Consider the following 23,644-nt stretch of genomic DNA (forward strand, 5'->3'; position numbering starts at 1 on the left):
ATCTTCATAAGCAATGTGTTATCTCAGATCCTCTGGTAAGGAACAGTGTAGTGGGTGGCTGTTCCTGCAGTCCTGCAGAAGTTTGTCCGTGGCACGATTTAGGAAAAGCTGTAGTCTGCCTTCTTTGATTCTCTTGTTTTAGACGATAAGGAATGCTAAAAAGGAGAGAATAGGCAAATGCAGAAGGAGCTTACTTATTAATTAACCATTCTGGCCACACCACCACCTGAAGCTAATCTGCCAGGCGGACAGGGAAGGAGGCAGCGAGACTGATAAACACAGGAGCAATGCACAGCCCTCCAGGCCCTGCTCCTGAAACGTTTCGCAGGTAAGCCTGGGCAGGTCTGATGTGCAGTCATGGTTCATCCTGCACACTGCCTTATAGAAACTCCCGCTGCTGTATCATTAAAACCTCACTACGATCTCACACAGCGAAAGACACACAACAGAAACCTTCTCTTTCAAGGTCTGTAATCCCCATTAATTAACATCCCGCTCTGCGCATTTTGTCTGTGGTTTGACCTCTGACCTCAGTTCACATCGGGGGCAACGGAACATCAGGGGGCATAAGAAAGGCGGAACAACCTTGGCTTCACATGATGTTTTCCAAGAGATGTCACTGGCACGAGCCAGTGGCATATCTGCACGTTGTTCAAGGCTGTGTATCGAAATGTGGACAGAAAGCACAAAGGAAAGCAGTAGGAGCGAACGAACAAGTAAACTATGATGTAGGTAACAGTATTTTCAGTGTTATTTTCTGAGAGGTCTTGCAACTCTGGCATGCTGGGTACCTTGTCTGTGCACATCCCCGCTGGCTCGCCATGATCTGTGTGGTCAGAGGTCATAAAATGGCACAAAGAGGCAAGGAAAATAATAGGGAGATAATAAAGTTTTGGACCTAAAACTATTTTTTTACCCTGTCTGGAAACGTGCACCAAAATGTTTGCAACAGTAGCTCAGGTTCTTGCACATTAAAAAAGGCAAATCAAAGTTCTTCACAAAGGAATCACAACAAACACAAGCAGCCTGTTCCGCCCACACATTCTGTTAAAACAAAATAAGCTTCAGCAGAAGGTCATTCAGCTTCATTCTGCTTGCAAAGACAAATTCTGCTTTGCAATGAGCAAAAACAACAAAACTAAGATTTAACTTTTTCCTTGTCTCTTCCCAGATTTTATAGGAGGGCTGAGGGCTGCTCAAGGAAATAAATTTTTGTGAGAAAAAACTAAATGAATGTTTTAGTCCCTTTAATGTGGATGGTCATATTATGGTTCCCAGTAATCACAGAAAAAATTACTTTTGCCATCGGGTATTGCTTTTAGGAAAATGTGTGTGCTTGTTACTTATGACCTGTGACCTGTGACCTGCAACCTTTCCTTGATACACCCATGTATTTTCCTCCCAGAGGTGTCCTGTATTCATTTGTCTAATGAAACTCATGTTCACTTGAAAACAAAGAGATGGAAATCTTTTGATTTCTCTTACGACCTGTGCCCTGTTCATTATTGTAGCACAAGCTGTCAACCAAGAGGACTGGTGCTCAATCCAAGCGCGGGCTGAGCTCAATGGTCCAGACACGGTCATTTCACCAGCTGACCGTGACCAGAATGTCCCACTCTGCAGTGCACAACTGACATGAGGGTGGGGTCAGTCGGCCAGTATCCTCTCAGCCCTTGACTTTTAAACACCTCCTGCGACTTCCTGAGCTCCTGAGGTTGCAGGGGTGCTGGTGATGGAGGCGAACCCCCCTGCCAGGAGCCATGGAGCCTGAGGTGTGTCCGAAGATGAACGTCCCTGATCGGAAGAATCCCTCTTTCTCCATGTGCAAGTACAGGCGAGAAAACGGAAAACAAGCAAGTGGCGCTTCCGAATCAGGTGGGTCTAGAACTAAAAATCTAAAAAGAACGATAAAGTAAAGGGTGAAAAATATTCCAGTCCCCTTCTGTTATTTTTTCCACTTATTGCACTTGGGGTGTTATATAACCACGGTCTTTTGTCTCATTTCCACTGCTTGCCAGACAGTGTGTTCCCTGCCTGCAGGACAAAGCTGCCTGCGGAGGCTGGCCTTGATCTTTGCCTGTTACCCCAGAGCGGATCATACTGTATGAAAAAATGCATCTGAGATTGTCGAGTCCACAGAGTGAGAGGCACCGTTGTGTCCCTGAATGAACTAGGCACTAACCTAAAGACAAACAGCTCCTTGTTTGTTCTGGTTTCTGAGCCAGGATATGTCAAAGACTGGGCACTCTGGCTGGAAGAGACTTCTGCAACTTCTGCAGGTTCTGTAGGCTGCATGTGGGTGATTTCACTTTACTCTAAGGCCATGTGGCTGTAGACTAGCTAGGGCTACAGATGCTTTGATGCATAAGTCTAGTTCAAACAGAAATGCATTTAAAAGGGATGATGAACCCAGAAGTACAGTGCTTGCATTTGACGGTAAGCAGGCCTACAAACATGAGAAATGGAATAATCTACAGAACGGCTTTAGTAAATGTGCCTGCTGAACAATTAAACGATCCGCCTTGGACACTTGTCGCCAATAATTGCCGTTTGAGCCGAGTACTTCCAAATATTTGAGTGAAAGTTTGAAGCCGCAAGAGCAATCGCTTGGGGAGGCTGTAACAGTGGGGAGTTCCAGGATCTTACGTGTTACGGTGCGACCGACACTCCTTTTCGGAGTTTTCAATAAGGGCGCTTTCTGTGCGCGTGTGAATACTCTCAGTGAAGTCTTGGTTGCTTTTGCCCTTTGCAGATAACTCAGGTAAGAACAGCTGCTCCCAGGAAAGCAGATCAACTTCTAACCCAGGTGGAAGGGTGCATCTTGTGGATCTGAAAGCTCCCAATGGGAATATCACTGCTGCAGGATGACTGTGCCTGCTAGTTGTTTGTGTTGTTCCAAATCTGAAGACTGCGATGTTCCTCTTTCGGGTGAATTCTTCTTAAAGAGCGAGTGTATTTTATTGGATACTGGCTGTGCTAACAGAGGCTCACTCTGTCCTTTAAGGAATACTTCAACTAGTATGGGAAATGAGTGGGACTGTCTGGAAGACGTCCTCTTCTCATAGAGAAAAATTATGAAGCTCTAGAAAAACAAGTAATAGAAATAGAAATGAAAGCATAAAAAATGCCATTATTGATTACATTTACAATTACACCTTTTATGTTAACAAAAAAACCTTCAGAAAATTATAATTTTTAAAGCCTGTATAATATGAATACAAATATATACTGTAATATTTTACTTGGCTGAAAGTTAGATCAGGTTTCGAAGCATGCTCTGTGAGACACTCTGGAGTCGGTGAATAGCAGCTGAATTCGACAGCTTATACACAATCAGGTAACACAATACACAGGAAATTTCAATAATCAAATGCAAAGGTTTTTTGACAAGTAGAACACACTGCTCTACTCTACTGAACAGAGGTTCCTCAACTGTGCAGTATGACCAAGAAAGAAAGCCACTAAAGTGTACATGGCCGGAACTAACAGGAAAGAATATCGGGAGGAATGTGAATGAAAAAATACCTTTTCAGTAGCTTTGATTAAAATTTCAAATTAAATTACAAATTGTGCTTCATTTAAAAAGCACAGCCCAACAAGTGTCAGGATGGGACACCAGTCCTAATTAAGCTTTGATTATGAATCAAAGTGATTACAAGTCAAGAAATTTAATGAGCACTCTGCAACCCATCCATAAGAGTAGTGTTTAAAACATGAGAAGACAAGAGGCATAGGTGCTGAATAAATAATTTCTTTTTCAAAATTAAAAGCACACTAATGCCTCAGACGTTAGTATAAATATTAAACAATACCTTGATGTTATAACTTAAAATAAAATATTACTTCTTTGAAGAGAGCAGGAAAAGACCCACTGTTTCATTTCTGAAAAGCTAACCATCAACCACAGACCGTTCAGAGTCAGAACGATAAAAGGTTTTGTCTAGACTAGGTCACTCTCGAAGTAGCCAGACCATCTGAAATCTGAATTTGGTCAATGCACTAACGCTTTAATGCCAAAAGAGGGCGCCAATGTAACTCGAGCAGAACTTCTTCAATGTGAACAACTTGTTTTTTGAAAATAGTCAAGAGGCCAATATGGAGAGAAGAGAGAAGAGCTTTCTAAAAGGCCAGGTTTTCACACTGAACAGGATATGTTACAATTAACTCATATCAATAAAAGTGAAATCAAAACCGAGTACTTAAGTCTCGAATGTGACTTTATAAATAAAGGTTATTTATTATGTTATAACAAAGTTATACTGAAGAATATCATTTAGATCCATATGGAAAGATAGAAGGTTCAGTCCAGGCTCCTCATCCAGGAGTAATGAGTCTATGACAATCACAAATGTTAACTTGCGAATTTAAGTGATATTTAAGTGAGTGACCGACATGTTCCTGGCTAGGCTAATATAATATAATATAATAATAGCCAATCATTTGCAGGGCAGCTGGGAATAGCATCAGTTATGCTAAATGTGAGAACAATAGCCTTCAAATGTGGTAGCAATTAAATATAATATAATAGTATGGCACAATAATAAGACTATAATTCATCCCCTGATACTCATTTTGAACTTAAAACTTAAAAACGAAATGAAAGGCAGCTAAACAGATGAACACATTTTCCCTGTTTCCTTGGCACAGTGAGAGGGCGGCACACACTTCAGACAAGAATCCCATCATGTATGAGCCATTCTCACTGCAAACTAACAGAGACAAAGCAGTTTAAGGAGATGATACTGGTTTCTACGCAACGTAAGACCCTCGTTAACTCAGTCGGCTCTCCTAAACTGAAAGACAGTAAATCCAGAGGTACAAATTCTGCCTAGATGGTACTTAAATGGAAATAAATATTTCCTCTGATATAAAAAACACAGCCTTTCCAACCCCGGATTTACGTCTGGTCTCTGCTGCGATGAGGGATACCTGTTATGCTCACGTCTACAGAGAGCTGGCCAGACGTGTTTGGTTACTTTTGAAAATAAACATTTTGAATGTTAATAAACATAAACATCTTTTAATAATGTGAAAAGATAAAATGTGAACTTTCCACGCGACCAATTTCTTATTTAATTGGTGTAGCAAAATCGTACTTTTAATTTCAATTTTAGTGAAATTTTAGTGGGAACAAAAACCCTAAAGATACTGTGCAACAGTGCAAAACAAGCTCTGACCCTCATGTTCTAATGACCATTAGCTTCAAGTCATTCCGATGATCACAAACTCATCTTCCCTTTGCCTTTTTACTCCAGGATCTGAAACCGCCTTCATTCTCTGGGGTGCTAAATCATTAAAACATGTGAGCAGCAGGCGCTACATTTAGGCGTTGATGAAAAGTTAATAACACAGATAATTCAAGCTGAAGTACTTCCTTTTGTTAACTTCGGCTGCAAATTAACAATCACTCCCTTAAAGGACGACATTTCACTTCTTTCACTAATTAACCCGTTCAATGAATTACATTTATTAGATTTACTAACTCCCTTTTTTGAACTTAGTGCTTTTCATTGGGTTTTCTGGATCTTGGCTAAGGTGGGTGTGTACAGTACATTGAGGGTCAATCGCAGTGTGGTCTGGTGGTGTTTACCAAGCATCTTCCTCTTTGCAGTCATCCACAATCATGGAGAACTGTGGTAATATCAAGAGGTATTGCAGTTTCAGGAGGCCATTTCATGGTTTTGACCGCATTAGGGTATGTGTCACAGTAACAAGAATATTGTGGAAAAAATAAATATTATAACCTTTCCTGAAATTGCTGAAAGCTGAACCAGAGAATCTTGAAGAGAGATAACTCAAGTGGGCTCAGATTGGGAGTGACAACTCCATAAATACGGCTTTCAACTTTATTTTTTAATCGTATAGATACATTTTAGCCAAGGGGCATTCATACTTTCATTAATGATTTCTAAATGCATTTCAAACTGCCTCTGTGAAAGTGTATCAACAGCTGGCCTTAATCTAAGAAACTCACTGATAAATACTGTATATGAATTTTCCTTCCCATGCACCGTATGGACAGTGTTTTCTAGCACAGAATGTTTATAAATAAAGAAGGATTCATTGTTCCACTGCATTCTGTTATTTTATTGCAAAAAGTCCTGTTACTGAACTAAAACTATACCTACAGAATTTCAGTCCAAGAACTGTGTATTATGTGTGCAAGATAAAGTAACAGATATTTTTGCAAAATGACTTTCTAGTACTACTAATGATACCTCACTGATGAATAACCTCACATCTGCATTTACACCTATGCAGTTATGACCTTAGGGATGCAGAAGACAGTCCTTGACTCACATCTGCCCTGCAACACAATCAATATTTATATGCAGAATACGTGGCAAATTTCATTTCTCATTTTAGCGCCTCTGTGCCTGCATCTTCTGATTGATAGCTTCCTGTCAACGACTTCTAAAAAAATACTAACCACGCTAGCTTTTTCTTCTCTGTCTTGCTTGCTGTCTCCCCTTCCCGCTCACTCTCCCAAAAATAAGTGTAATTTTTTTTCTGAGCCGCGGCGGCTGACCAGTAGGGTGTAAAAATAATTAGGTTTCTTTGGATTTGGAGACGTATGTAAAAACCCATGGACATGGCTACTCTCAATCTCTGACAAGGCTTCCCTGCGATGCCGACAGGGGAGAGGGCTCAGGGGAACCGCATGACAAATGGAACAGCTAGGCCTCTTGTGCCTCCACACTTTCTCTCTGGCGCCTCTGCCTCTCTTTGGGGCCAAACAAGGCCTCAATAACCCCTTGATTAGTGAGGGCGGCCTTTCAGATCGAGGCCTTGGGAGAGGGAGCGGGCTGGACAGGGAGGGAAGACCCGCCGTGTCAGTGCCACTCACACCTTTCACTGTCAGGGAGGGCTTAGCTTTAGATGGTGTGGCGAAATAATTAATCTAGAGCTAAGAGTCCAGGGTACAGCTGATGTTCTGCTTGGCTGGGGAGAAGCACGTCTTGTGCTGACCTGAGGTGAAATAACTTGGTTCTCTTGCTGTGCTACTGAAGACATCAATGACACAGAAGCCCTGAAGAGAAACAGAGCTGATTAACACTATCCACCTTTGACCTTGACAGGTGGACTTCTAAACCATCAGCATTTGCCTGTTTTATTGCTTCAATCAAGGCAGTATGAATTTTGCCCGTTGCTCACACTATTCTTTGTTTAAAAAATAATGACGGAAATTTATGCTAAACAATTTAAGTTGTTTCGATTAAACCAAATGGTCACTTTCGAGCAATGAAAATAAAATAAAACAGGAACAGCTGTAAAAATGTAAAGTATTGATTAGTTAATAAAATGTAAAGCACTGTTCTCTCAAAGATGTCCTCACGCTCATCGTTAATGAAAGGTTAAATCAAAGATTTAACCAAATTGATTTTCTTTTGTTCTTTTATTCCAAAATGAATCTGATGTTTCTATTTACTGTGTTTCGATTTGAAGAAGAAAGCAACCAATGAGAGAGATCACTGTCTGGAACTGCAATCAGGCCTTTGAAAGGCCAAATTTACTTACATGAACAGAGCAGGCTAATGAAAAGGCATTGCCGACGCGGCCATGTAAATCACATGGTGCACTTTCTCAGGAAATAAATTCAGCGCTAAACCCCCTGAAGCTCTCAGGCAGGAACCTAGCAGGACGTTTCACATCCAGCAGGGCGACTTACATTTCAATTCCAGGCGAATGAAATCGGTGTTGCCGAGGTTTTCCAGGAAGACGCCGTAAGGAGCTGAGGTCTTGAAATAGAAGGAGATGTCAGCGCTGGTCTCCCCTTGAAAGGTGGAGAAGTGGAGGTACGAAGATGGTGTGTTGAAAGACGCTGCATTCCAGTAGTTACCTGATTCCAACAGAAAAAGGAAGAATTTATTTGTTGATTCAATTAAATGTATTGACTGCACGTCTGGATCTTTACGTAAACATCCAGTAATATCAGGAGATTTGTAAGGGGCAAATCTCTGCATTTTGCTGTAATGTTTTATCATGGTATTAAAATGTGAAATACTGTATGACATCAATGTGTTTTGGGATTCTGTATAATGTAAAATAATTAACGATACATACATTCAAGAGAGGATGAGCACACATTTATCCACAAAAAGCTAAAAATAACACATAAGGTATAATTGTGTTTCTTGAACTCCAATTTTCCAGTGACTGAAGTTTAGATTACATAACTGTCAACCCACCTGCAAATCATACGTTCCAAGCACGTTTCATGATAGTGGTTTTTGTCTGTCAGACATGTCTTATAGATACTGTACATACCATTGACTGCTAGGCTTGGATTTGGAGACTGCTATGAGGGTTAAAGCTTTGACTGAATTCAGTTCTTGTAAACTTGCAGTATAAAAATCGTGACTGGCATAAAAAGAAATGTATCTGTTCCACGTTCACGTACCGAGTTTCTACAATTCCTGAGAAAAAGGGGAAAACTATTGAGATATTTTGCATATTCTATAAATCGTCATTAAAAAGGTTCTTCAGTCCAAGAATTATGTGTTTAAAGATTTCCTTAAAGGGCTAATCTTAAAGAAAAACACACACCGTTATGTTATACAGTATATGACTTTGCTTTCCTGGAAACTGACCCAGAATGACATACATTGATAGTGAGTTCTCTTAGATGATGTACTGTAACTTTGAACTGTAACAGCCATATGCATCTACATCCACTACATGTAGGAGAGTATTAATCTTATGGACTATAAAACTACACTGGTAATGCACAAAACATCTTCAGATAAAAATAGCATTCTAACAGCATTCAAAATAACCTGTGCACCTAGTATTGCATTTGCCTTTCAAACACTTTTTTAATGAACGTTAATTCCGAATAGACAAACAGTCAAAAACATCTAAGTGTTCATGATCAGAAAGATGCTTTTTCTTGCTCAGGGTTGTAGCAACCCAGAGAAGAAGGAGAAGCACAGCCCACAAGGAGTGACGGGCAATCCTGGGAAAACTTCTCTTCATTCTGAAGGTCAGCATGGATTCAGAGCTCTTACTATAAACAGCATAAGTTGCAAGAGAGGGATTATTACTACTGCAAATACATGCCCATTTCAGAAGTATTAAAGGTCTTTTCTTTTACCTCATAGTGACTGCTTTTACTCTTAACTCCCCACAAAGTTATTTTCTCTGTGGAAAGTGAGCAGGCAACATTAATATGTGCTAGTAAAATGTTCTGTGAAGTATGGAACAGCTTTGCTTGGCACCATACTGCGGTATTATTGTTTTATGGGAATGAGTGACAGAGACAATTTGCAGAGGATTATGCGGATGAAGGGGATAGAGCTTGAATTTAGAAACTGCAAAGAGCTTCCAGAAAGAAATTTGCAAAAGAGCTACCAAGGGCAGACTGGCTGCTGTCCCCTAGACTGGGCAACTGTTTTGTTTCTACCATTGACTGCTTTTTATGTACCTGTATCTGTTGTTTCCCTCAGCCCTCAGTCTTAGTCTTACACTTGGTCTGTACCTGCCTCAGAAACTCACGGTTGTCAAAACCGGATAGACCCGAACACACACAAAAAGAGCAAAAAAGAGAACAAAAAAAGGAAAAAAGGAGGAAAAAAGGTGAGAATGTTTTTCAGTGCATCACACTCTAGGGATACAAGCGAGAATATCACAGACAATTCTCACCTATATCTTCTGACAATGTAATTCTGAGCTCCATAGTAAGGAACTAAACATCATCCAGGAACCCTCCAAGGAAGCAGCGGCTTATCTCTGAAAAGCAGGAACCGCTGCAGAGTAATTATTTCCCCTTTCATGGGGGTAGGATTGTTTTCAGAGAACAATAACACAGCAAAGTATTTTCACCCATTCTATCTCGACAGGAAATGGCTTATTTGTATTTTTCTGAAAAAAAAAATTCTTCTGGACAGATTTCTCAGTAGAGCTACAGAGCTTTTTTTTTTTTTTTTTTTAAATAAAGGAGGCTCACATTACAGGCATCCAACAGGCCAGCCCTCGTGATTTTTCAAAACCAGTACAAGAATGTCTTGAAGCGGCAGAGCTTTAGAGAGTGGGCTTGTGGAATGAGACAGTTGAATAAAAGGATGAGTGTCTAATAAAGTGAAGGGTTCACTGTATTCAGCAAGCACGGCAGTGGAGTAGGTCTGTGGCTAGAGCTCGCTACGAGAAGGTTGTGGTTTACTTCCTGCAGCTGTTGTATCCCTGAGCGAAGCGCTTCCCTCTGAAGCCCTGCTGTGCATATGGGCACAAACGTAAATATCTTTGGATAAAAGCATCAACCATGTAAATTAATAATATAACAATATAAGCATTGCGCCTGAGGGAGATTAATCAAGAGAGAAATGTCACACTCACAATTACCTCAAACCAGCAGGGGCTTTTAAGACGGAGGAGCAGAATGAAACTAGATGGTCAGGGAAATGCCCTAGATTTCCCACACAAGTAGGTCTCGAAGTCTGGGTTCAGAATTTCAGTCTTTATCCTAGCTTGGCTGAGAAATAATATCTCTATCTTTATACCTCAAAAACATGGCAGGCTATTCGAGCATGAAATTGTACACAAAAATGGGACTTTCCTGCTTTAAGTGAGGTCCTTCTGACAACCGTTAATGTCCTTCAGAGCTTTTCTGTAAAGAAAGAGTGGTTCTGATACAGAATCCCTGAGCATTTTTTAGAATGTTTCTCCTCAACCCAGACACACAAAACAGCTGCACCAAAGAATCATCTTCAAAGAGAAATAACATACTGACATTTACAATGGAATTAGCAAGCTTAAACTTTCTGTCTTTCTTTCTGTCATTTGTCTTTTATTGATATAGATAAGAGACAAGCTCATGATGGCGTTTTGGGCCTCCTGAAAGGCTTCATTATAAATTATTAGCGTAATGGATCCTGTGGAATAGGTATAAGAGTAATTTCTCTCTGCTGTAAAGATATGTTTTTGCAAGTTATTAAAGAGAGAACAATCACAGTAAAGGTACAATTTATGCTGGTTAATAGGCTGTAAGATTATGTTTTTCACTTTATAAGAGTTGATGTCAAAATAACGTTGCACATTTCTCAATTGTCATGTGCATGTAACTACACAATTAGCAGTTTATTAGTATTTGAAATGAAATTATTTACATGCTAATTGAAATCATTATGTTATCATGACTAATGATGGCTTTCATGAAACACTTGAAGCAGGAGAGCCGGAGGGGATGCAGGGATGGGACAGAGCTTGTCGATTTCCCTATGCAGTGTTGTTCTGAGGTGGAAGGACGAGTTTAAATAACGCGCAGTGGATCAGCTGATCTTTGCTGAAAGATAGGCCATATGGTGTGGTTGTTTTAAGGCAGTGACTGCCCTTTCCAAGCCCTAACAAATACAGTAGAGCTCTGGTGCTGAGTAGGATTCTGGAATTCTTCACAGTTTTAACTAGAGTATATTTTATATGTGTCTTTTTTTAATAAAATGTGCTTCACAGGATACAAGAGCAATACCTGGAGAGCTGAGACGGCCAGTGTGGTCTTGTTTCTGTCTATTTCTGAGTTTTTAGTGACTGGGTGAGAGATCAGTCCAATCCCTGCAGTACAGAAGAGCTCTCTGGGCTCAGGAGCGAGGCACAGCAGATCAGACTGACTAGGAACAGTATTTTCCTTCTGTTAATAGGGGATCAAACTTGCAAGTGTCAAAATATGACACTGGTTGAAACTGACCTAATTTAAAAATACAACAACAACAAAAATAGTAGCATAACCAAGAGAAATTTATTAGATGATGTGCGCCTGAATAACATCATCAGAAAACCTTTCTTATTTTCCAGACTCGGCAATTTTAGACAGAACGTGAAAAGCAGTTTTGCATTTCACATGGAAGGAGCTCAACCAGTTTAGGCAGCTCAGAGGCTGAATGAGATTTGTGGAAAAATTATGACATTAAATAATTGTGATAAAATATAGATGAAATGTAAGAGAACATGAGACATCTGCCGTTTTAAAATTATAAATGGTGTTTTTTTCCAAACGACATTTTAATGAAAGCCCTATATAAATGTAATCAGTAAGGCGTTCAATCTGACACATTGAATTTGTTATTCTCTTTACAGTTCTCTCACATATTCTGTTCCATTAAGGTTTGAGTTGCACCAGTACACTTTGTTACAGGGTAAGAAACCGCGGGAAACAGACTTTTACTGAATACATCATATAAGAAGATGACTAAAACTACAGTAGACATTTACAACTGCTTATGAAGATTATTAATGATATGCAGAGAAAAAATGACTGCTTGGGTATTGTATTTATCATTTGATATTCAGTTGGAAAAATTATTATTAGAGCTACCTGTAAATATTTAATGGTTTATCCAAAATATGAATACAATTATTAACATCATTATTTATAATTATAAAGCTGTCATTTGTAATAAATAATAATAAAAAAAAATTCTGGTGCCATACCCCTTGAGCAAGGTACTTCACTCAGATCGGTCCAGTGAAATGCCCTATCTCAACTGTGTGTTTGAAATTGTTCTCATTTGAGAGATATATATTACAGACACATTAATATTAAGTTTCCATAGCTTACTCAGCATTAAGCTATAACTTTGTTAAGGTCAGAGCTACAATCTTTTATATGGATTCTTAACTTCTTTCTTCACTGATGAACAAAAAATGAACCGTTTCACAATTGTGTGTTATCGCAAAAAAATAATTACAGAGCTTAAACGGACTTTGGCAGTGATAGAATCTACAAGAGCTTAATTAAACTTTGTCCAGAGACTGGGTTCCGATAATTGGCTCGGCCAGTAAGTGCTTTGTTCGGAGCGCAGGCTGTAAAGTGTACCTTCTGAATACAGGGAACAATTTCTTTCCCTGCTTGGCACTTAACAGATTGACTAAAATGATTGGAGGCAGTTGGTACTAACGCATTATAAAGCTTGTGCTATATTTCTATCAAAGGTTCAAAGTTCATCAAAGCTGAGCTGAAGCACTGCTTATCCTTCATACGTTCCAACCTGTGACACAGCAATACTGTAGAAAGGACCTTGTATCAATAATTGCCCATCCTGCTGCCCTCAAGGCTGAACTGAACATTAATTGATGCTGTTTCCAGAATTTATGGTGCACATTAAATTTGCTTTCCCTCCTCTTAAGCTCCAGGTCAAGATCTTCTCTTTTCAGTTTGGATTTAAGGGGCTCTTACGGAGATTTCCTGGTTTTAACAGGGACCACTTTGTCTAACACGCCTGACATAATGCAATCACATGTATCTGCTACTTCGCTGATTTACTGGAAAGTCGGTTCAAGATGTTCATCTTCACACACGAGGTAGGGCTGGGGGATTTATGACACTGTTTTCAGATTCCACCTACCGGTGCAGGCAGACTCCTTCCGAGACAAAAAGAGGAGCAACCACATAACGGACACGTGCATAATGCCATAAAAACAAAGGCTCGACTAAACCAAGCCGCAGCTGCCAACAAATCAGAGGCTAAAAAAGGGCAGTTTGCCTCCCCACAGACACAGGCCCGAGCCTCGGTTGCTCCACCTGCTGGCTGTGACGCGGTAGGAAATTGAATGTCTTCATGGCTCTTAGTGGAAGAGCCCCCCGACCTGTCGTGTCGTGTATTGACAGCAGCGAGGGGTGACCCTCCTGTGTCCCGCCAGGGGTGTCGGAGCTCACAGAGTGCCCACGGTCCGAAAAACCCTGGCAGTGCGTCAGAGGTGCGGGCAGCAGGGCCTCATTCTCCCTGTGCAGTACTGGAGGCTCGAACCCGTCTCAGCCGGAGGAGGGTATGTAGCAGAGCCTCAGAAGGTAGCCAGATGATTAGGAGATAAGGCGATGCTTTAACGTTCACAAAGTTCCTAAAAAGAATTAAAAAAAACGCCTTGGATTGGCTTCAAATCACTGGTTTGACTGGATCATTCTGCTACGCACTTCGGGTGCATGTTTCTGCTACTTGCGTGAAACATCCTGCGGTTGTCAGGAGTTGTGAATGTCCTGTACCACTGCACGTGTTTGCCCAGTCTGCCCAAGTTTTTTTTTTAATTTCCTTTCCTACTGCTTTGCTGTGCTTGCAGATTCTGTTTTTTATACATCATCTACAAACTTGACTACAGTAATGTAACTAATGACACAAGAATCTAGATAACTGACATTAATTAGGTGATCAGTGGTCCTCATACAAATCCTTAAGTTAGTACACTAATTACACCATTCCAGTTCGATCATTCAGCTTCAGACTTGTATTCTGTATTCCCTCTTTCCTATTCATTTTCTAGTTCTAAATACGAATGTGTGCTGTGCTGTACCATGAGAGCCCTTCGGTCTTCAATTTAAGAATCCTGTTTAGGGAACTCTATCAAATTTCTTTTAATATACCATATTATAGTTTCATATGCATTACTGCTGTTACTTTATCAAAGAATAACCAGTTAAGCAAGACTTGTCTTGTTTATGGGCACACTGACCATTCCAAAGAGTCCTATTCCCTTACTTATGATCCTATAGGTTTATTCTGATTATCATAACCTTACATACAATAGAAGTAAAACTTATTTGTTTACTATTATTTGGTTCAGTTTCGTCACCTTCTTGAGGATGGGCACAACATTATTCACTTTCTAATCAAAGGGTGTTGTCCTTGTCCTCGGTGCAAAAAAACAATTTGCAGATTGAAAAATAAGAAGACATGGACTCCCATCTTAAATGCAGCAAGTTTCATACAGGTTAAAAGATTTTAAAAGATACCTGTCAACCTAAACTCCATTTGAAGGGAGGAGATATTTGGAAATCCCACTCAGTTTGGGTTGTCACATCTCCTGTTTTTACTTACTTTACTTTTGTAGCTTAGTCTTACCGGGTAAGTCAACTGAGGACAAATTCTCATTTTCAATGACAACTTAGAGACCCATTTACATGGCCGGGAAATTACTGGAGCAGTCTGAACCAAGTGCCACTCTCAAGGGTATTACAACACAGTTAAACAAGAGATTTACCCAGACGGTGCAGTTTTTGACCCACTCGCTTAAGGAAAACGTCTCTTGGACTTGGAAATGGTGTAGGACAGATGAAATACAGTGGGAATGTCAGAGTGTGCAGAGAGAGCCCCAAGGAGATGCAAAATAATCCCAACCCTTTTGACAGTTTTTTTTATAATCCACTTTGGTAGGCAAATCCTTGTAGCTCTGTGTGTTCGACTGCCTTGTTTTTGTGAATTAAGGCTACATTAGCTTTCATTCAAGCATATTATTCCCAAGTCAAGGGAAAAGGCTATAAAAACTGCTACACATTCTTAAAAGGAAATCTTTGTCTTTGCTCAATTGTAGCAAGAACATTTTTGTTAAAGAAATTTTATTTTTGGCCAAAACACTTGTCTATGGAATAAAAATTCATAGATCTTGTATTTTTCTTATATACTTTAGTACCAAAGCCAGCAGCCATATCACCCTGCAGCTCTCAACCGGCAGCCCACTGAAGCCCAGCGGCATTGAGCCTGGTCAATACCTGGATGGGAGACCTCCTGGGAAGCTATGGTTGCTGCTGGAAGTGGTGTTAATGGGACCAGCGGGGGGTGTCCACCCTGCGGTCTGTGTGGGTCCTAATTATCTGGTATAGTGGCGGGGACACTATACTGTAGTGGGCGCCACTTTTCAGATGAGATGTTAAACCGAGGTCCTGACTCTCAGTGGTCATTAAAGATCTCTGGGCATTTCTTGATAAGAGTAGGGAGTTACCCCGGTGTACCAGCCCAATTCCCCCCCGTGGCCTCCAAATTGTCCCCATGTATGACTGGCTTGCACTCGCCCTGTGATGTACCCTGCCTTGCCCTCGTTGCTTGCGGGTAGGCTCCGGCTTCCCGCAACACCGTACGGTATAATGCGGTTTGGCAAATGACATAACATGACTTTAGTACCAGTTTATCAGATTGGTGTGCTACGCCAACTTCTGCCTGGTAAAATGTCCACTTCACAGGGATAGCTACAGTGTTCCCACCTGGGATTGAACCCACATCCTTTGGTACTGGAGCCCAGAAGAAAGGTCTACCTCTTTATTTTCCACTGGACTCCTCCTCATCCTGTACTTCCTGTCTCTCTTTTGTCCTCAAAACTCTCCTGTCTCTTTATCTTTACATATAAGCTTCAGCTGGCCTGTTTGGAAGTAGCCAGCACATGAGGCAATAACTATTCTCTCTCCTTAGCTAACAATGTCATAATATCCCCTACTTTGTACTTTTACTACCAGACTGAATAATGTGAACCACAACTTTCAGAGCATTAGTCCAAATATTTATCTTTTTATTGTCAACAAGCCTACAGTGCATTAGACTAATGACCTAATTGGTGAATTAATGATCATACTGTATGCAGATGGTAAAATATTAATCCAAAACCTAGCAGAGAAACCCCTTTCAAGAGTCGTAACAATATGAAAACATTATATATACTCTTCATATTCAAAAGAAATAACTGAATGAGGTTCTTCTTTCAGAATGTTATGTAAATATTTTTTCCTAAGTCAACTCCTTAGGATCTCCTAAATATTTTGTCTTCAAGTATTTGGTTTAAACCATCAGATAGAGATGGAATGAAGTGAGCACAATTCAGCTGGTTGTACCTGGAGCAAATCTGAGCCTTGACATAGCTGCACAATTAAAATCAAATTAAAATGTCAAACGAACTGAACACGCCTCTCTGGTTTGATGGGAGACGGCACTTCCAATGGGGAAAATTGAGATTTTAGGTTGCAAGACATTAAGCTCAGGTATACAAAAAAAATTTGAGCAACTGGCCAGCCTGAGCATCACGTCACAGGAAGCTCAGAGATCATTATAATCAAATAAAATAAATAGTAAAGATGATTTTTTTTCATTATCCACGCATGTCGTGCCCCGTAATGATGGTGAGATTGCCAGGGTCATGGCAGGTAGCGCTGCTGCCTCAGAGCTCCAAGGTGCTTTGGGCGCCTGTCTGTGCTCACCCTATGCTAGCCTGGGCTTTCTCCCGACACCCCGGTTTCCTCACAGCTCCCACACGTGTGCAGGTGAAGTCTGATTGGCAGCAGTAAGCTGTATCTTTTTGCATGGCGAGAGGGGATGCTGTCAGCGTTACCCGTCGTGGTGATTTGAAGAAAAGCACGACTGGACTAACGGCCTCTTCTTGTTCGCACACCTGTTCTCATGTTCCTGTCTCCTCTGTCCCCTGTGTCCTGAGCCAAAACGAAAGTGCAAATGCACTGCGGAAATAAAGACGCAATTCCCACCTTTGCAAAGTGTTGGAGAAGAATTGGAATCTGGTGCTTGGCATGTAGACCCTGTACTTACAGTATGTCAAACAAGATACAGTACATTTTTATATACGTGTTATACAGTGTTTCATTAACAACTTGTTATATAGCATTGATGCAAAACAGTTTGATAGATACTGGTGCAAGTACCCCTGTTCCTCCCTCTCGACAAATAAAAGAGTTTCCTCTTTTTTGAACGTTGAAATATGGGTAACACTTCAGAACACAGACAGCATGCAAGATGAGACAACAGAATCAAAAGATCAATAGCATTTCTGCCACATCAGGTGGACCTATTGAATTTCTTTCCTTTGCTCTCTTGTGACATCACTGTGAGAACAGTGGATTTTTTTCTCATGTTAACTATCTGTACTTGAGTACTCTCTGACTAAGTGACTGCTTTTGGGAACTAATTTGCACAGACTGTATTTTCAAACCATTTCGTACACTAAGGCACTTGAAGTCAGTTTCTAGTGTTAACATAAGCTCCTTTGTTCTAGTGATTGTCTTCCAAATCTTAGTATGGAGATTGCGCATGTAGGCACACCTACTGTATAACAGTTTTTTGTGAAATATGCAGAGTTCATTTTCCCCCAAATTTGTTTATTCCCTGTGTTTATACGGATGTGGGTATTAATTTATGGCAACAGGAATCATGAGATTTTGAGCACGAGATGCAATATTTATAAGAAATTATCTTGGAGCCGAGGTGCAGAAGAAAAAGGATATTGCATCCTCCCACCAGCCTCACTGTGAGTGCAAGAGCCTCCGGAGCCTGACTGACGCCGAACAAAGAAAAGTGTTAGAAAACACTGTAATGAAAAGAATGTGAATCTGATAATGATCCAGGATCTTCCTTCCCCAGAGTTATTAAGGGACTGCAATTCAGAAACCGAAATGAAACAAACACTCATTACTGCATAGTGTTCTCTTCTACCTCTGACTTCAAACTAATGTTTCATTAATGAAGTGATCCCCTCAATTCACCTTTCATTGTTACTGCTTCCGTAGTTTGAATCTATCTGGGCAAGGGCTGCCAAGCTTTCCATGAGAGCTGATGAGAGGGCAGCTACTGTATCGCTGGGCAGTCTGGAGGAATCAAACTCGCTCTGAGGAGAGAGTCACACCACCTAACTGTGCAGTTTAAAGGTTAAACCCACTTCACATTAAAATACATCAGCTCAGAGCACAATCCTTCGTGATTGGCTACAGTCTTACCGGACCTGCTTGTCAAAGCAATGTGTCAGATGTCTGCGTACGGTCTCCATTACTCCTGGGCAGATTGTGAAAATAATTATGTTCTTTCATTTTTGCCAAACACATGTGACATTACATTTTCAATTCTGAATATCCCCCATACTCCCACAGCCCTCTCAGTCAGAAGTGCCTCCTTACAGAGCACTTCCACTTAGTTTCCTTCCTTTCACCTGTCCATGTGAGTGGGTCCTACTCAGAGTTCTTTGTAAGGTAGAGATACCAAGTACTTGCAGTGCCTGGCCAGCAGGGGGCGTCAATCACACAGAGCTCCAGAGCTCCTCAATGGTGCTATTCTTCAACCATTCCAGCAGTTGTAGCAGCCTTTATCACATCCATTTTCTGACAAAGTATCTACGTGAAGTATAATCATGAGTTAAAGGCCAACGTCAGAACTAACATAGAAGAAGTTCTATTCATTATTCAGCCTAAAAAGACTAAAATGACCAAACATTATTATTATTATTATTATTATTATTATTATTATTATTATAATTACTATTATTATTGTCTGCTCTGTGGAGGTGTTCTAGGCAGATTTCTCTTTCCATTATCATTATTGTATTGAGCCAAAAATACCAAATGACATTCTGGGATAAATAAAGTTGCATGCTGAGATATGCACTTCTGTGTGGAAATGTTCCTTTATTCATGAAGAAGCCACGCAATTAGACAAGCAAGACTGTGTGGCATTATTCAAGAGGCTGTGAGATGCTCCTGGCAAATAAGCATTCGTCAGCATTTTTCAGAACTCATTTACAGGTTTCTCTGATTGCACAGATCAAACAACTCAGCACCTGCGTCTGACAAACAGACCAGCACTATGACTGTTCAAAATCAGTCATCTTGGTTCGCTGGAATCCGGACTCCCCTGACATTTTGCTGTGCAAATGAGTTAGACATTTCAGCATTATTTTTATGAAACAAAATAAATCAGACAACTTCTAAGAGTACATAGAAAACTGATTCTACCCTCCCAGAGGATGGTTTTTAAGACCTAACCTGTAAAATGTTCTACGAGTCACACAACGCACGATATAAGTTATTTTTATTGATCTTTCACCTGCAATGATACAGTATGAACAACATGTACAACAGTGCTAAGAGGAGACCTATCTGTGGTGTCTTTTTCCCTTTCATGACCATGTGGAATTGTTTCCATTAGCACCGATAATAATAATAATAATAATAATAATAATAATAATAATAAAAATAATAATAATAATGTTAAATAAAAAAGTTTTGTGCACTGCAGTAAAACTAATTAGAAAACGTAAGACATAAATGACTGCATCTTTTTGCTGTTTTTGGTGATTGTGAATGTAACCATCTTCTAACAACCTATCATCTAACAACAGCAGGTCCACTGGGCCTTGTTCAAATTAATTTAATTACAGGAGAAACAAGGATACACAATACTACACAGACAGTAACAATGCACTTTCACTCAATTCCTTTGGTGGAAAAAATAGAAAACCTAAGAATCAAAAGCTGCAAAAATTAAAACAGATACAAAAAGTATAAAAGTGTGTAATAGTCAAACTATGTACTGTATATCCACAATATACTGCACAAGATATACAGTCATAGAAAACTAGAAGCCCTAAAATGCAGTTTGACAATCAATCATTCTTAAAAATAATCTGTATCATATAAGATTTGTCTAAATTAAAGAAAATTGTAGTGAAAATGTAGTAAAAATGAGCATTTATAAAGAAATGCCACAAAGATTACTTTGATAGTAGCTAGAAATAAAATAAAAAACTAGCTACATTATCATGTTAACTGTGCTGATAGACTCAAACATGAGACGAGGTATTGTGTGGCAAACGCAAATGAGCAATACTTTGATTTCTTTTACAAGAAAACTGCAAGACATTTAATTCGCACTGCAGTACAAAGCTACAAAGTATTTAAAAAATCAATTTAAATGTAAGTAATTAGTATTGCTTATACTGTACAGTATTTTTTCACTATACACATGACAAAATAATTATTTTAGACATACAGTATACACAGTATGAAGTATCTTCACAGAACTGTGGCTGTAGCCTCCTGATCTTTTTTTAGTGGCTGTTTGATAGTTAACACTAAATAACACACCAGTGCTGGAAGAGAGATTTTTTGGGATGGTGGAGGGTACATTTTTATATTTAAAATTTAGAACCACCAAAAAATACATACATACTGTACAGTATATATTTTGAGATTTCCTGGTTTCCCTATCTGGAGTGAGATATATTTTACAGTGAGTCATAGGAGTATTTGAAAACTTACTATTATGTTAACAATGTGTACTGTACCATGGTACCGGATAGTAGTTCTGTGGGTCATGATTTATTTAGAACTATACTGGAAGCACAGTAAACTACTAAACTACTGGCTTCATTACTCTGCTCTCCTCCCCACTGAGAGCTGGTGTGTGGTGAGCATTCTGGCGCACTATGGCTGCCGTCGCATCATCCAGGTGGGGCTGCACACTGGTGGTGGAGGGGATCCCCATTACCTGTAAAGCACTTTGAGTGGTGTGTCCAGAAAAGCGCTGTTTACAGTAAGTGTAAGCAATTATTATTATTAAATATTGGACAGAAAACTTCTGCTACAAGCTTTTTGCGTACAGTACTAAACAGTGTTTTTGCTAAGTACTTCTCCTGTACAAATGGTGTACTAAGTAACTTACTTGACTGAGTGACCCATTTACACAGCTGGGTATTTTACTGGAGCAATTCCAAGGAAGTACATGGCTCAGGGGTGCAGCAGCAGTGGCACAGCTGGGACTTGAACCCACAACCTTCCGCAGCCCTGTCTTGGACCCTGAGCACTGCTCCACACAGCAGCTTCTGCACCGGAGTTTTTCCATCGCTATCGAATTGAGCAGCTGCATCGCAGGCACCTCTGGCACCTCGAGCCATCTGACACAGCTGAGCCAGAACCCTCAAATTGTTGAAAGAGTGCTATAAAACACTGACAAGTCACTTGAAGAATTATTAAAACACATTTATTTCCTGACATCCCGCAGCCCATTTTTCACGCTCAAGCGTCTGTTCTGGGAATTCAGCACTCTTTAGGATTCTGTCAAATCGAGCCCTGTTTTGTTGCGCTGGTTGTTAAAAATGATAAAGAAAGTGACTGCAGGGCTAAGAATGTTCCTCACTGCCATCGGGCGTTATCATCATAACGCTCACAGGCCTCGATTAACCTGCCGCCTCCACGAGAGGCTTGTACTCAGACTTCATCAGTGGGTTTTTATCGACAGCGCTGACAGAGAACACCTCGGTCCCAGAGGACAGCCCATCCCTCACCGCCTGCACTGATAGGCCTGGCCTTGGTGGAGAAAAGGATGACACGCTGTTCAAGGCAGTGCTTGACGAATGCTCGAAAACTAATGCCCAGATCTCTCTAGAAAACACAGAGAAGACGGCTGTTTAAAAGGTTCTTGTGATATCATGGTGCACTCTTAATGCCTATTATTCCATGGGACAGAACTGACTCTTCTGCATTGAATAAAGGTGGCAGCACCTCAGTGGCTCATGATGGTTGTTTGGCTTCAGGAAAGTTTATGGAGCTTAAACAAACTAAAATAACAGCTAGCACAGACTGATTATCTTTTAAATATCCTCTTTAAATAATCCCTACTGTTGTGTTTTCACTCATGATAGTGATATCCTAACGCAGAGAGTAGATTGGCTAACATTTAGCCACTGGAAACTGCCCATCTTTTTCACAGACCCAGTCATGTACTGTAGAAACTGTTCGGTACGCAACGATTATGTTGTCTCCTCCTCTAAGTGCTAAATTAGTTCAGACGAACGGGAATGTAGTGCACGTTAGGAGCTTGCCCTCTGCAATGTCCTCCACTGGTCTCCACAATCTCCCATGAGTCATGTGTGATCCAAAAAGTCCACATTTGGGCACACACAGGTGCCCCTCGTCCACAATGAACTTTGAAAGGCCCGCTCCAGGAGAGGAGGTTCTGTTGAGCAACCGGCCACACAGCAGAGCTTCATCCGTGTGTTGGAGGAAAGAAACCCAAAGACTTAGGATTTTCCAAGACTCCAAATCTTGGCAGCGGTCGAGGAGGAAGTGTGGATATGGGGAGAAAATCAAGGGACGCAGCTCTGACCCTTTTTATCTGCAAACGTACAGACAGGGGGTGTTCTATCACCCCTGATGAGCCATAAAAAAGTGAGGTTGGTGCTTGGTCTGGGGGCAACGGAGCAGATGCCCCGAAAAGGAGCGAGTGGTCAGCAGGAACTCCTGCTAGCAAAACGGTGGGTCCAATGCTCATGCCACCAGGGGGGGCCTTCCTTTTGTCGGACTGAGCAGAGCCCCTAAACCTCACAGTCCAGGTCAGGGCTGACCTGCTGCCCTGCTGTCCTAAAGTCCCACAAAGAAGAGGCATCTGTTCACATCAAAATAACAAATGGGGCACTTTATCAGCACTCTGGGTACAATAAATATCCACAAGACGCTTCCTGATTTTCTCTTCATGCCTGTTTTTTATTTTTGAGGACAGGGGAGGTTTTCTCCATTTCAGTGAAGCCCATTCTGTTCGATAAGAATGCGGGCTATTTGTCAGTTCACAATATTGCAGTGAACCTACCTGGCTGTCTGTGTTTAAAGAGCAAGGCACAAGCCCTGTGACATTTTAAAGCACATTTTATTTCTCTATTAGCCTTTGTTTTGCTGTGGTATTTAGAAAAATAGAGATTTTTGCGGTGTCATCTACTGTGTTAAAATCCTCCCTCCTTTTTGGTTCCTTAATTCTGAGCCCTCTAGCTTTCCCGTCACCTTTACAGAAGACCCTGGCGATTATGAGGAGTGAAATGAAAGAAGCCGGCGAAATGAAATTTAATTATAACAACTGTCACGATCGTAATCCTTCCTCTTAAGGGCGCTCCAGCTCTTTCACATTTTTTTAATTATGTGCACTTACTCCCAATCCTGCCCCTCCGTATTTAATCCGGGTGCTCTCGCCACTCTGGGCTCTGCATTGGAAGACGGACGCCCGGAGGCCCGCCTACCACCAAGTCGCCCGACTTGAGGGCACAGGCCTCCTATCGGCGTCCTGACCCAGCTGAGTCCGGGGCTCGGAGCTCCTGGCCTCGTCATCCCTATTTTTATTCCCTCTCCCTGTACCGG

At 40.8% G+C, this 23,644-nt stretch overlaps 1 protein-coding gene across 1 annotated transcript in view; it reads right to left on the minus strand.

Annotated features, from left to right (window-relative positions):
- cntnap2a (contactin associated protein 2a) overlaps window positions 1–23,644 on the minus strand; it is a 464,126-nt gene that overhangs the window by 60,477 nt on the left and 380,005 nt on the right. The window contains exon 16 of the mRNA XM_088644173.1: window positions 7,670–7,840. Within this exon, the coding sequence (XP_088500299.1) occupies window positions 7,670–7,840 (171 nt within the window). The remainder of the gene's footprint in view (window positions 1–7,669; window positions 7,841–23,644) is intronic.

This window comes from Lepisosteus platostomus, chromosome 8 (genome assembly GCF_059453375.1).
Source record: "Lepisosteus platostomus isolate fLepPlt1 chromosome 8, fLepPlt1.hap1, whole genome shotgun sequence".
NCBI classification, from domain to species: Eukaryota; Metazoa; Chordata; class Actinopteri; order Semionotiformes; family Lepisosteidae; genus Lepisosteus; species Lepisosteus platostomus.